The sequence below is a fragment of the Eleginops maclovinus genome, chromosome 5 (genome assembly GCF_036324505.1).
Source record: "Eleginops maclovinus isolate JMC-PN-2008 ecotype Puerto Natales chromosome 5, JC_Emac_rtc_rv5, whole genome shotgun sequence".
NCBI lineage: Eukaryota > Metazoa > Chordata > Actinopteri > Perciformes > Eleginopidae > Eleginops > Eleginops maclovinus.
In genome coordinates this window covers 22,978,284-22,992,060 of record NC_086353.1, presented here as the reverse complement: position 1 = coordinate 22,992,060, position 13,777 = coordinate 22,978,284, and the positions used below count along the sequence as shown (strand labels likewise).

The following is a 13,777-nucleotide window of genomic DNA, read 5'->3' as shown; positions in this document are numbered from 1 at the left end:
GCAGCAGAGCATTTCCATAAAACCCTTCAATGTAACTTGTGTAATACATATAGTGAGGCTCAAATACATCAATTACACCATTTTTATTTTGTGTAAAAGAGAAAGAAAAAATTGCATTAGCAATATATATTAAATACATTGAAACATACAATTACAATAAAGCTTTAATAAAAAGCTGCAAAACGTATTTATTTCACTCAAATGTGTTTAAAATAATCCACGAGCAGATTTATTATGTTGACCTATTACTAATAAAATTAAAGGCCTAAATGTAATTTTAGAAATCAGAAATATCAATCAAATAAAACAATTTGGCGGGTTAGCAATAGTAGGACTAGAGAGAATGTTTTGTGTTTTGTAACATGTTTTATTCAATCATTTTGTATTTTTTTAAATGTGATTTGGTTGCGTTTCTTTTATTTTGTAAATCACACCGCGGATGTTACGCAGCTAATGATGTCATCAACACCAGGAAGTTCCAACACAGTCCGTACAGACGTTGTGCTTGGAAGCTGAATATCTTTAGTTGGCTTTATTCTTTATAGACAAATTGAAAACAATCACATTTGGTCTGGTAGAGTATCGTTATATGTTTCGTGTCATCTATTTGTGCTAGAATGCGTTATTATCGCTTGCGTTTGCTGGCTAGCGAACAAGCTAACAGCTAGTTAAGGTTGTTTTGGTTATTTTTGTTAGCGTTATATTACACTGACGGTGTCTAGACTCGGCTTTCTTTGCCAATAACGTACATTTAAATGCATATTTCTACAGTCGAATCCGGACACAATTATATCTGCTTGAGTCTACAAAAGAAAGAGTTAGTGTGAATCGTGGGTAGTGTAGCAGCTAGCTGGTTAGCTAACATCAAACGTCGGTCGGCTAACTTTAGCTTCCAGTGTTTGGGACCGTCTGGTTTGTCCCTTTTCCCGAAGATTGGACCTCTGGTGAGCTTCAACAGCTCTCTGTGAACCGGATCCAATGCGGGGGATGATGGGGACCCAGAGTAGTCCAGTGAAGAGTTACGACTATCTCCTGAAGTTCCTTTTGGTCGGAGATAGCGATGTTGGGAAGGGAGAAATCTTGGAAAGTTTACAAGACGGACCAGTGGAGTCTCCCTATGCCTACAGCAGTGGTGAGAACCTTTCTCAGTTTTTTCAGCTGTTTAGAAATCGATTTAAAAGACTGGACTGACTCACCTTAATTAACTGTGTATTTACTCTCAGGCATTGATTACAAGACAACTACTATCCTGCTTGATGGAAGAAGAGTGAAATTAGAGTTATGGTAAGGGTTTAAAAGAAATATACAATGATGCAACAGTGACTGTCCCATAGCATGTTAGTGTGCTTACTTTACATGTCTGTGTGTCTTCCACAGGGACACATCTGGGCAAGGCAGATTCTGCACCATCTTCAGGTCTTACTCTCGTGGAGCACAGGTGACAACTTGTAGAGCATTTTCTGTGTTTCCCCTCACTGTGATTTTGTATAGATCTATACAAGTATACTGTATATACATGTCAACATTTTTTATTTGTATTTTACAGGGGATCTTGCTTGTGTATGACATCACTAACAACTGGTCGTTTGATGGCATAGACCGCTGGATACGGGAGATCGATGAGGTAATGCCCTTGTATTAATTTCTGTTTGACTATGAAACAAAGGAAATGCACCCTACCATCTGTAAAGAACGTTCATTGTCATTGCAATGGCTTTATTTTTTTAATCTAAAATAGAATATTTAGTACAATAATGAAACACATTTATTCATATTAGTCTTAAATGTTAACATCTGGTACGGACATACTTTGGGAAAGTATCTAACAAAACAACTTTTTGAATCCTTTTGTGTATAAATTGTCAAATGCAGAATGTTTGAAAAATTTGAGAAAACCGTTTGCGTAAATTAAACTTCATCCACTCTTTTTTTGACTGCATGTGTGTGATTTCATAATCAACTGGTTATGCTCCTCATATTCTCTGAGATGCACACAATGTTTAACACTAAATTTAGACTTAGGGTACATGGGACTGCCGTTTTTTTCTCTCTCTCTCTCTATATATATATATATATGAGTGAGAAAATCTGTATTCTCATATGCCCAAAGATTACATTTACTGTGATAATAAAAACTCAGTTTATTTCCAGATATGTGATTGACCAAACCCAGAGAACACTTTCACTAAACGACATTCAAGGGGTCTTGCATAAATAGGTTATGAGATAGCATGTAAAATTGCTTTAAAAGCTCATTTTCTTTCAATTTTTTGTTGTCGAATAGCATGCACCAGGTGTACCCAGGATCCTGGTGGGAAATCGTCTTCACCTGGCTTTCAAGCGGCAGGTGCCAACAGAGCAGGCTCGCGCCTATGCGGAGAAGAACAGCATGACTTTCTTTGAGGTCAGTCCGCTGTGCAACTTCAACGTCATCGAATCCTTCACAGAACTTTCACGCATTGTGCTGATGAGGCACGGGATGGAGAAATTCTGGAGGCCCAACAGAGGTGAGCTGGTTAAAAATAGCAATTATGGCAGATTATTGATTTTTTTCAGTTTGATACAAATGACAAAACAGATGAAGGCTGTTTTAGATTGTATTTGTCCAAAATCAGAAATGTATTTGACAGACTCAAACGCATGTAAATTACCTAATGATCTAGACATTATTTCTGAAAAGACACACTGCTCTTGAGTGTTTTAAAGATTAGGTCTGCACCATTTGAAAAAAACCTAATTGCACTTATTTTTTTACTGAAATTGCAACTGTGATGTTATCACAATGTAAGCGGGATTGATATTTTCAAATCATTATTCTTATCATCATCGAAAAATACATTAAATTGTTATGGTATTTTGGTCTTTTTTTAAAGAGATCTCTACTAAACAGGCATATTTTGTTTATACTCTTTGTAGGCTGGGATAGCTCCACAGCTCCACAATAATTCATTCAAAATGGCACTTAGCACATATTGAGAATAACAAATATTGTGCTTCCTGCGATATAATGAATTGACTAGTCCATATTGCAGTTTTGATAACATTTGATTGATTGTACAGCCCTAAATGAAATGTGTTGTTAAGGAACAATTTCAGTGTCCTTTACAACGCCATGTTTTGTGTTTGGCGCTCAAGAATCCACTTTCTCCTTTAAGGAATCCAAATGTATCAGTGAAGCAGTCTCTGTGACTTTTTTCCGAATATATTCTGTCTTTGGGAGTATTCTTTTTGTATTGCTTGATCATATTGCATTAATCTTGGGCAACACAGTAGACAAACTGTAGTATATATCAGAGGGTGGAATTACAACTATATCCTGTTATTTAAAAATATTTAAGTTCTATACATTTATCTTTCTATAAGACAAACGTGTGTAAATGGAAGCTATTTTCAACTGAATTGTTGTTGAATATGAGAAGGGCCTGGAAAAAAGGAAGAATACAATTCACTGAGCTTATAAACAAAGCTTAAAATGTGATATAACAATTAAACAATTATAAATGTGCAGAAGCAAAAATGTGTATCTGGTGATATGCATCAGCTAAACCATCCCTTTGTTGTGAGGCCCAAATTAGGGCTGCACAACCAATCAAAAGGCAGGCAAAGTCACAATATCCAAATTGCAGTAAGCACTTTTTATTTACACAATTACTTTTTTGCTAACTAATCATCAGTAATGTGGATATAATGGTTAAAGGGGCAAAGCCTAGAGCTGATGATTCATTGTAAGTGTATCAATTGTGCAGGGTAGACTTGTGCATGTCTAAATTGCAGTAAAGGAATATTTTGTTCGAGGCAACAAGTCCCGCATGCTGCAAGACTTCCGCCCTGTGTAGCGGATTCTCGGTAAATGAAATCCAACATTCAATGTTCTTCGGAGGCCGTCGTTTATATTTGTGACTGTGTTACATTGCTGCTACTCCTGTTAACTTCTAGAAATGTACTATGCTCTCTCATCATCTCTCTCGCTCGCTCTACACATGCATGCGCCACTCACCCATTCCCCCCACTCCCTCTCTTAAAGGGATAGGCTGCCTTAGTCTGCATTATGTTACTATTACAGTATGTACAGTAGAACATCGGCAAATTGTTTCCCTAAACATCGCTATCGGCTGACCTTTTTTAAATCATTTAAAAATAGTTATATTATTATTTTTGTGATTAGCTTTTTTATTTTCCTCCTTTACATGTTAACAAACATACATAGGAACAACACTTCCCCCCCCCCCCACCCCCCCATATTACTGTATTGAACAGCACTACACAAAATACAATGGTTAAAGAGTACTGCCACCAACGTTATGAGTCATAACGTCCACATTTCTTGTCTGTCCTGCAGTCTTTAGCCTCCAGGACCTGTGCTGCCGTTCCATCGTCTCCTGCACCCCTGTGCACCTCATTGACAAGCTGCCCCTCCCTGTCGCCATCAAGTCCCACCTCAAGTCTTTCTCCATGGCCAACGGCATGAACGCGGTCATGATGCACGGACGTTCATATTCGGTGGCCAACAGTTCAGCATCTGGGAGTAGCGGCTGCGGTGGTGGGAGCAAGGGCAACAGCCTGAAACGCTCCACATCGTTCAGGCCTCCACAGAGTCCTCCGAAGAGCTCGTCATCATCCTCTAAGGGGAACTGTAAGATCTCGTAGTGAAGGATTGGAGTACTGGTTAAATTAATAAATGTGTTGTCGCTCCAAGAGGTCCTGAAGGCCATAAAGGAGCACGGAGAGCCACAAGCAATCCTCACCAGGAGCATATTTAGCTGTGAACTTTAGATTGGTTTCTTTGCGATGTGCTGGACCGTATTGTGGATGTTCCGTTTACCCGTACTGTTCACCGAGAGAGGCTCACTATGATCAAGTAAAACCAGATTACCCCTGGGACCGACAGATGTGAATCTAAGGAGCATGGCTCACCTGTTAACACTACAAATGAGTGGAGGGATGTCAGCTATCTTTTATTATGAAAAAGGATCTATGGTATTTAAAGTTGTAAATAAGCTGTATGTGCTTGTTGTATTGGTCTGTGTTTGGTGATTCGATCCCGGAGAGGAGCTTCTTATGCTTCTTTTTGTCTTCAATGTTTTGGCAGACCTGCTTTCGGTCTACCAATTTATCTGTGTTTCTTACGTCTACCATGGAACACTCCTTTCAAGGGTGCTTATTTAAAACTCAGATTTGTTTTTAATTGAGGCTTGAATTGAATGTCACAAGAAGCAAAATAAATAACGAGACCGTTCTCTAGCACTACTCAATCTGTGGAAACGACAAAGTTGAGCCAAGTTGTCTGGTTTTTAAAGACTTCCTGTGGTGCCACCGTTTTTTAATTTCAGCCCAAATGAATTCACCCTCCATCTCCATCAGTCATCGGGTTTGGACATCTGTTGACTTTCTCAGGCCATTTTCGCCTCTTAATCTAATATTCTCAGTTGCAGCTTTATCACTTTAACTGGTTTTAGCAGCATGGTCAGTTATCAAAGTATTAACTTTTTGGGGGGAATTTCCAGAGATTGATTGTGCTGATGAGGAAACCTTGAACAAGATGGAGCCTTCGAAAAGTGCTCTTGTGTCTTTAGCAGTAAATTGTAAACTCGCTTTGGTGAGAGGAATATTTTTTAATGGATTGCTTTTTGGGGATTTGTATATGCAATGTATTTATGAATGTAAAACAATATTCTTCTGCTACTTTGCTGTGTCTGTGCAGTAATATGTGGGACTGTGAGAATCAGAGGTGGTAAGTTATATTCATATTTTTTAACACGTTTTGTGTATTTTTACTGTAATTTTATTATTTCCCAACCCTCCTCAAAATGTGTACAATAGGAGGGGTTAGAATGTGATGTCAGAGGAAGACTTGGACTTTAAATCATAGCTAACAAAAAATATTTTTTCTTTTTCCAGAAATCCGAACAAACGCTTTTATTTGAGTTTCTCAAGTTTCTTTCCACCTCTGAATTACCGTGCTTTACTTCCACTCCAACATTCCCAGTGTCATGGCGTTATATCTGTGATACGCTCATTGAGGGCATAAAAAAATGTGGTGCATGTTTTCTACTGGCGCCTGTTGTCTGAGACAGAAATGTAAAGCACTATTACGTAAACGTTTGATAATCAGAACTGTGTTTGCATACAATTGTGACTCCATTGAAAACAGACCTCCAGCAAAATAAAGGGTAAAGCTACAGCAGCGGTTGACTTTATTTATTTTTTCATTCATTTATCATTGTGGGAATATATTTTTGTACCCCTTTGTCCAGTTCGGGGGTCGCCGGTGCTCAAGTGCAATAAAACCTTTTTTTTCGGGGGTTGGGTTGAATTGATTATCCGCTCTCTCGGTATTGGCCAGTTTTTTTGGGATAACCGGGCACGTCGCTGCAGCGCATGAATGCAGAGCGGTCAAAAGTCACTCAAAGGTTGCAGGGTCACTTCCAATGAAAAGATGGGGTGGGGTGGGGGGGTGGTGCAGCTTCTCATCGCATGGGAGCCGTGTCGGGACAAAGATGCGTCGCCTACTATTGGAGAAAGTGGTCGCTTTACGCCTTCCCACCTGACCGCGGCATCTCTGAGACCCGTGTGAATGAGCGACGGTGCTGAAGTGACCGGCGTCTAGACAAGAAGGGACGTAAACAACATGTTTTGCCAGACAAGATGCGACACGCCCCGTGTTTGTTTTACACGCTCCCCCCCCCCCCCCTGACTTTTTCTTCAGTTTTAAAAATGTGGTTTTACGCAAAGAAAACTTGTATATGCACTCGTTTTCTTTGCGTAAAACATCCGGGAAGGCGTAATTTTTACCGAAAATGACATTATACCCAACAGCCAGATACCAAGTTAATGTCCTTATTTATGAATGACACCTCTATAAATGCTGTCTGGAAGCTTTTAACGTTGGATTTCTCACCGGAATGTGTAGCTCCTTGAGCACGGTTGTTGGGACAGCTTGCCACCACCGCTCCACGTTTTCTTTGATGTTTTTACAATGTTTGTCCAGTTGCTTAGTGCATGGTGTTGCTTCATAAGAGTTTCAGACACTGGACGATCGTGGGGGCGGTCAGAAGGGGCTGCCCTTTCCACCTCCATTCACACTCTGAAAGGCTGATGTTGCGTCTTTCACTCTCATTGTGCAGTTCCGTTCGCTTGTTTCGCTGTCCGGTGGAAATCGACCTGAATGAGAGTTTGTCCAATTGTTGGAAGAGGTTTGTTTAGTTTCTCAAGGCAAGTATTTCATGCAACCCGAGTGCATGTTTTACAAGCGTTTATGGGATTTATTTTGTTCGGCGCATGGGGAGCTCGTGTTGATTTTCGGGATTGCTACACCTCTTTGTGAGCCCACAGGCAGAACTGACTTCCACAATGTTCACGCACGAAACGGACGGCTTCATTTGAAAATCGACTTCAGAATTTGAAGACTTAAAAGGATGAATGGATTTACTCTGTGGGGGACTCGTGCAAAAGAGCAACTATGTATAAAATCCCTTTACAACTCTTGGAGCACAGATGCATAAAGGATCAAAGTTGGAATATTAATGGACCAAACTCGAATAAACTAGGATGGATTCGTGCGTTTTTGTTGATGCTCCTGATTTGCAAATTACCCGAACTTTCTATGTGTGCAAGTGTGGCAGGAACCAAAGTTGAACACGAAGGATTTTGTCCAAACAAGCTGAATTCCAACCTCTGGGTTGATGCGCAAAGCACCTGCGAGAGGGAATGCAACATCGACGAGGTGGTGTTATTTATGTTTTGGTAAACTAATAATCATTATTTTATTACTTAAAAAAAATATATATTTCAATCTGATTTGATAAATGCTGTTTTGTGTGTGCAGGACTGTGCTGACTTTGAGAAATGCTGCACCAACGTGTGTGGTCTCAACAGCTGTGTGGCTGCACGTTTCTCTGATGGTATTCCTGCCCAGCCTGATGGGGGAGGAGGAACTGATGCTCCCTCCTCCACAGCTACCTGTGAGGGCTTCATCTGCAGCCAGCAAGGAGCCACCTGTGACATCTGGTTAGGACAACCCATCTGCAAGTGCCAGGACCGGTGTGAGAAAGAACCCAATTTCACCTGCGCCTCAGATGGCCTCACCTACTTCAACCGCTGCTACATGGACGCGGAGGCCTGCATCCGTGGGGTTTCTCTTACAGTGGTCACCTGCCGTTTTTACCTGGCTGGGCCCCACACCAGTCCACTGCCTCAGGACACTACGGCCAACCCTACCCCTACATCCTCCCAGGAAGACCTCATGTTCCCAACGCTGTACTCAAACCCTCACCACCAGTCCATCTATGTTGGAGGCACAGTCAGCTTCCACTGTGATGTTATTGGATCCCCAAAACCTGATGTGACATGGGAGAAGCAGAGCGAACGGCGTGAGCAGCTTGTCATGAGGCCCGACCAGATGTATGGCAACGTGGTGATCACCAACATCGGTCAGCTTGTCATCTACAACGCCCAGGTGTGGGATACGGGTATCTACACCTGCATTGCGCGGAACTCTGCAGGAGTTCTTCGAGCAGACTACCCTTTGTCCGTAATTCGGCGGGGTGAGGACGACTTCTCTGATGATCCTGAGATGCCCATGGGGCGGCCCTTCTCGCCAGCAGACTGCCTGGCTTCAGTAGACTTGAGAGTGTGCAGCAGCGAGCGTCACGTGGACTGGTTTTACGACAGCAAGCTGAGCACTTGCGTGGCCTTCAGCAACGGAGGATGCGATGATAGCCGCAACCGATTCGAGACTTACGAGGAGTGTAAGGCCTCCTGTCAGAAAGAGGGGATGGGCATCTGCTTCCTGCCTACGGTCCAGGGTCCCTGCAAATCTTGGGAGCCACGTTGGACCTGGAATTCTGTCCTTAAACAGTGCCAGGCCTTTGCCTATGGTGGCTGCCATGGGAATGCCAACAGCTTCAACAGCAAGAAGGAGTGTGAGGCGAACTGCCCACAGGCCAAAAAGAAACCTTGCAAGGCCTGCCGGGTGAAGGGGAGAATGGTGCCCAGCTTATGCCGGAGTGACTTTGCTATTGTGGGGCGACTGACGGAGCTGGTGGAGGATCTGGACTCTGGATTAGCTCGCTTCAGCTTGGAGGAAGTCCTGAGAGATGAAAAGATGGGATTGACTTTCTTCAATACCAAGCACCTGGAGGTGACTATCGCCAAGATAGACTGGAGCTGTCCCTGTCCTAACATTACCATGGAGGAAAACCCTTTGCTGGTGATGGGTGTGGTGCAGGACGGCATGGCCATCATCCAATCAGACAGCTATGTAAGAGCCATAACTGAACGCAGACTCAAGAAGTTACGTGATGCTCTGAACAAAAAGACCTGTGGATAGAAGGCCTGGAGTAGGACTAGTCTGGGGTCCCCTTTACCTTAAGCACTGAAATCAGAAAAAAAGCTGATATTTAATTATGAGTCTTGAAATCAATCAACCCAAAATGTGTTAAAATACTGTAAAGGAATATTTCACCCTCAAAATGATCATCAGTTGCTCACACCGTGTTAACTTCAATGTTTTTGTAACTTTCATTTCAAAGAGAAGGCTTGTGGGATAAACAAACTTTTCTTCAAATTTTTCAAGAATTTATATCAACACAGGGAATAATTGATGTTTTATTTTGTGGGGGAAGTATTCCTTAAATAAGACATGAGATAAAATATCTACTATACTGTATATATTCATTACAACACAGGTTGTACTACATTCCAGGTGTGTTGCGAGTCTAATACCAATGTTATGTTATTTTTGAAATAAGATCAAATATAGATGTTCTTTTTTAAATAAATGTATTCTTAATGTTTTGAATTAGAATAGTAGGCTGAAGTACAGCCACACAAGTGGATCAACTTGTAAATATGCTTAGCTAGTGCTCTCTATATTACGTTTTTCTATGAAATTGTATTAATTTTATTTTAAAATAGCCTTTTTATACCAGTCTTTCGTCCATAGGTGTTTTATATAGTTTTTGTTTTGTTATGAATGATTTCAATATCTTATATGCAGCACGTTCTCTTTTAAATATCTCCCTCTGCAAAGCACTTCTGCTAACTTAGAAATAGAAAGGAGTAGGTGGCTGTACGGAGATAAAAAGAGTACAAACACATCATATCAGTGAGCATTTTTTACTCAAGTGTGCAATACAGAAGAATATAATAGAGTAAATGGAGTAGAATGCCAGTTCTGAGTAAACAATTGCATTGATGTCAATGTGTACCAGAATATGGGAAAACCATTTATTAAAAGTTCCGGGGAATTTGGCAAAGTATCTGAGCTTCAAGTGTAGGTTAAGGCGTTTGGACCGTTGTGCTCCCCATACTGGACCTCAGGACACTTCACACCAAACTCTCTTTCCTGAACAGAAGACACTTGTTGTTGGCAGGCATGTCCATCTGGAAAGGAAAACATTTGAAAATCAGACTTTAGTAAACTAGTAATCCCATAACTGCACTGTTTGTTTATGATGTTTGAATGAGCTTTGTACTCACGATTTTCTCCAGGAATAAACCACTTCTCTCTGCTATAGAACTGAGGAAGGAGATATCCCTGAGTCCCCACTCTGAGTTCCTGTAAGATTAAAGGCATACAGTCACCTTTGCATTATTTACATTTTTTTAATACAGGCAAAATATTACACAAACAAAACACAACAATATGATGACATGAAAATATGACCTAGTAAAAAAAACCATGATAAAAACAAAACAATTCTCTAGTAAATCAAATCATTTGTTAAACAGTAGTGATTTTTCAAACTGAAATATGGCAGGCAGAAGCATATTTAGATACAAATAAAGATATATTTACATAATGTATACAGTCCCCGCCCATCATGTTCTTTTATGTTACTTTGAAATGGTTTGAAGCAATTATTGTTTCCAAAGAATTTGGCAAATGTAACTTCATATTACTTCCTGATTTGGCTTTAACTATAAATATCTCACTCAATAGAATAATTGTACATATTATCTAAGGACTATTTCCACTCATAATCCCCACATGACGTTAAAAGTGTAATTTTACACAAAAATGTTTCGGGGCCTTCTTTGGATATTGGTCCCCAAACTCGCAACATATAAACAATATATATATATATATATATTTTACAAAATTCATGTTCAGAGTTCGAAGTTAATCATATTTGTTTTTTAGTAGCTGTAATATTGTAGAATACATTTTAATTCAAACATTCAGGAGTAGGAATCAATAAAGAAAATAGATGCTACTGTATGTAAATTACATTGGCTGTCCATCATGCTTTTGAACACTTTACCTCTGCCGTAAGCTGTAGTCAAAGTCAATATTACTTTGAGGCATGATCTGCCCATTCACCGCATATGGCTGAGGGTGACAAGAAAAGATGTTATGCAGTTTTTACAGGCACGCTTTTATGTTTATATTTCATAACATGTCATGAATGTGGTGAGTGCATGTTTATGACTACAAGGTCTTTCACTCACCCCGTATGTCATGAGAAGACCTTGCGGCTTCAGCACTGCCCCGGCCCCTTTGAATAAACCCTAGGAGAAACATAGTAATCACATCACACGCAGGGGGGATTACTTTATGTTCCTGATCTTTTTTATAGACTAAAAGACCCGAGGCAGAGGTAGTGAAAGGGCATTGCTTACAGTTATTATCTGAGGTCAGAGGGTTCATACTGCAGATACACTCTGGGGGAATTATCTCCACTTTATGTAAACTGGAAACCGTGACCAGACTGTCAAAGTTGAAATATAAAATAACTTGGCTTTTACAAATGAAGTTGAATTTATAAGCCATTAAAACACAATGTTGCTCAATAGTGGTCAATCATTATGAGTAAAAATGCAGGTATATTGATGTTTCTTTTGCATCTGACAAATACAACAATTTAAAACTTATTTAAAATAATATACAAATAATGATAATAATTGAGTAATAAATACTTAAAAATTCTAAAACAGTGGCCATAGAGAGATAACATTTATATATCAAGGACACAATCTACTCATTTATGTGCACAAGATATAATTTTTAACACCAATTTATTAAATCTTCATGCATTTATTGCATTTTGCAGTAATTGAGGCCCTCATTTATTATATTCTGCAATCAAATAATATCTTGTGACTCTTATTACGACTGCGTGTTTCTTTATTTTAAGAAATATTTACCATGAAAACACAATATAAAAATGGTTATTTAAGTTGATGTCATCTAAGGGCCCCTCTGCTATACAGGGCCTCAAGACTAGGAAATAATACCATTTCTGTTTTATGCTTTAGTGGTACACAGTATTAAAAATGGATTAAATCACCCCAAATTAAATACCACACCTTCAATCTGGAGCCTTTGAGGGTCCCAGGGGCCTCACTTTTGGACTGGGTCCTTTGGTTTTTTGATTTGATAAATCCAACCTCAACACTATGGCTATGTTCTAAAGCACATCACATACTTTTTCCTTTTAGTGTGTTCTGCAGCTGCCTGTACCACTAGGTCATACTGCTTTCTAATAACATTTCAACTCGACCTTTGACTCTCTTGATTATTTATTCCCTGCGCAAAGGATTGTGGGTCAGTATCGCCAGAGACATACTGCTGCACTAGGACCTCCTGGCATGTCTGTATTTGAGATACTATGTATTGGGATATACTAAATCTAATCTGGTATGCTAAATAGTATGGTAGTATGTGGATTGGACGCAGTGTATTTAGCACCTATACAACCAGCTGTCCTCCTACCTCTGTGCAAGCCATGGGAGAAATGTGGATCATATTGATGTTGACCACCAGATCTATGCTTTCTGGCGGGATGCCCCCCCAGTACTGATAGGGCAGCGAAGCATCCAGGTGGATGGCAGGCCTCACATTGGGCAGCTGGTAGTGTGCTCTGTACGCTTCGATACTGAGAATGGGAACAAAGGACATTATGTGAATGCATGCAGACTCCAACAAAACACAGCCCTGCATCAGTGGTATTTAATGCATTTACCGTAATACTCAGATACAGGGCCAATGCCTTGCTTTAAGGTAGCTACGCAGGAATTATAATTACCGTAATAACCCGAGTAATTAGTAATTACATGCTGTTAATACGGTATAACTGTTATGTAACGTGTTACCTAATGAAACACACAGCCTGCGTTTACCTTGCAAGAGACTGGCGGTCAAACTCTGAAGGCTGCCAGATGATATTCCGCAGGGATTGAGCAAAGTGTGTGACGTGCTGCCCGGTACCGGAGGAGATCTCCAGAGCCTGCAGGGGTCTCCCGGTGTTCACGCTCTCCTGGAGCACCGCGAGGATGGGCTCCTTGTTCCTCTCCGCAGCGGCGGCGTTCAGCATCGTGCCAGGCCCCGGGTATAACTGTCGAGTTATGCGGCACAGTCTGCGAAACCACTCCAGTAGAGCTGAGTAACGTCAGTCCAGATTGAATAACTCAAACACCACCCACGAATGTTTTGTTTTTCGGCCGAAAATGGTCTACTTCCGCAAAGCCTCACGTGACTTAACTGTCATCCAATGGGAAAACTGAGTGGGCACAGAGCTCCTGCACCGTTAGTAATAATAAGAAACCAAAAATGACAGTAATACTAAAATATAAAGATAAGACTTTTATGATTTCAAATAATTAATAAAAATTGGTATTTATATTAAAATTATTATTATTATTAATAATAATAATGATAATAATAATACACATTTATTGGTAAAGCAATGACATGTTTCTCGTATTTTTGCTTTACAATCAGAAAAAAACAAGATGGAGAATTATCCACTCTTGATATAATTAGACGAAAAAATTA

General features: G+C 40.2%; 3 protein-coding genes across 3 annotated transcripts; 2 read left to right on the top strand and 1 right to left on the bottom strand.

The window, feature by feature from the left end:
- Positions 1 to 440: 440 nt before the first annotated feature.
- On the top strand, positions 441 to 6,181 carry LOC134864352 (ras-related protein Rab-40C-like). Its single transcript, XM_063883260.1, has 6 exons — positions 441 to 1,132; positions 1,224 to 1,284; positions 1,378 to 1,438; positions 1,547 to 1,624; positions 2,285 to 2,507; positions 4,340 to 6,181. Exons 1-6 carry the CDS (start codon positions 979 to 981, stop codon positions 4,645 to 4,647), a joined length of 885 nt encoding a protein of 294 aa, XP_063739330.1. The 5' UTR covers positions 441 to 978; the 3' UTR covers positions 4,648 to 6,181.
- A 959-nt stretch (positions 6,182 to 7,140) lies between these two features.
- On the top strand, positions 7,141 to 10,594 carry wfikkn1 (WAP, follistatin/kazal, immunoglobulin, kunitz and netrin domain containing 1). The gene is made up of 2 exons (XM_063882697.1): positions 7,141 to 7,723; positions 7,826 to 10,594. Exons 1-2 carry the CDS (start codon positions 7,460 to 7,462, stop codon positions 9,326 to 9,328), a joined length of 1,767 nt encoding a protein of 588 aa, XP_063738767.1. The 5' UTR covers positions 7,141 to 7,459; the 3' UTR covers positions 9,329 to 10,594.
- Positions 10,101 to 13,477, bottom strand: mettl26 (methyltransferase like 26). Its single transcript, XM_063882698.1, has 6 exons — positions 13,123 to 13,477; positions 12,716 to 12,878; positions 11,452 to 11,511; positions 11,265 to 11,332; positions 10,480 to 10,558; positions 10,101 to 10,383 (listed from the first exon to the last, which is right to left on the bottom strand). The coding sequence occupies exons 1-6, from the start codon at positions 13,314 to 13,316 to the stop codon at positions 10,327 to 10,329; spliced, it is 621 nt and encodes a 206-aa protein (XP_063738768.1). The 5' UTR covers positions 13,317 to 13,477; the 3' UTR covers positions 10,101 to 10,326.
- Positions 13,478 to 13,777: the final 300 nt, after the last annotated feature.

Bases quoted from the DNA above. Each gene is read 5' to 3' on its own strand.
- LOC134864352 (XM_063883260.1), top strand. From the start codon at position 979: ATGCGGGGGATGATGGGGACCCAGAGTAGTCCAGTGAAGAGTTACGAC. The intron at 1,439-1,546 runs GTGACAACTTGT...TGTATTTTACAG, and splicing joins CTTACTCTCGTGGAGCACAG to GGGATCTTGCTTGTGTATGA. The intron at 2,508-4,339 runs GTGAGCTGGTTA...TCTGTCCTGCAG, and splicing joins ATTCTGGAGGCCCAACAGAG to TCTTTAGCCTCCAGGACCTG.
- wfikkn1 (XM_063882697.1), top strand. From the start codon at position 7,460: ATGTATAAAATCCCTTTACAACTCTTGGAGCACAGATGCATAAAGGAT. The intron at 7,724-7,825 runs GTGGTGTTATTT...TTGTGTGTGCAG, and splicing joins GGGAATGCAACATCGACGAG to GACTGTGCTGACTTTGAGAA.
- mettl26 (XM_063882698.1), bottom strand. From the start codon at position 13,316: ATGCTGAACGCCGCCGCTGCGGAGAGGAACAAGGAGCCCATCCTCGCG. The intron at 12,879-13,122 runs GTAAACGCAGGC...TCCCATTCTCAG, and splicing joins GACCGCCAGTCTCTTGCAAG to TATCGAAGCGTACAGAGCAC. The intron at 10,384-10,479 runs GTGAGTACAAAG...TTTCCTTTCCAG, and splicing joins GTTTATTCCTGGAGAAAATC to ATGGACATGCCTGCCAACAA.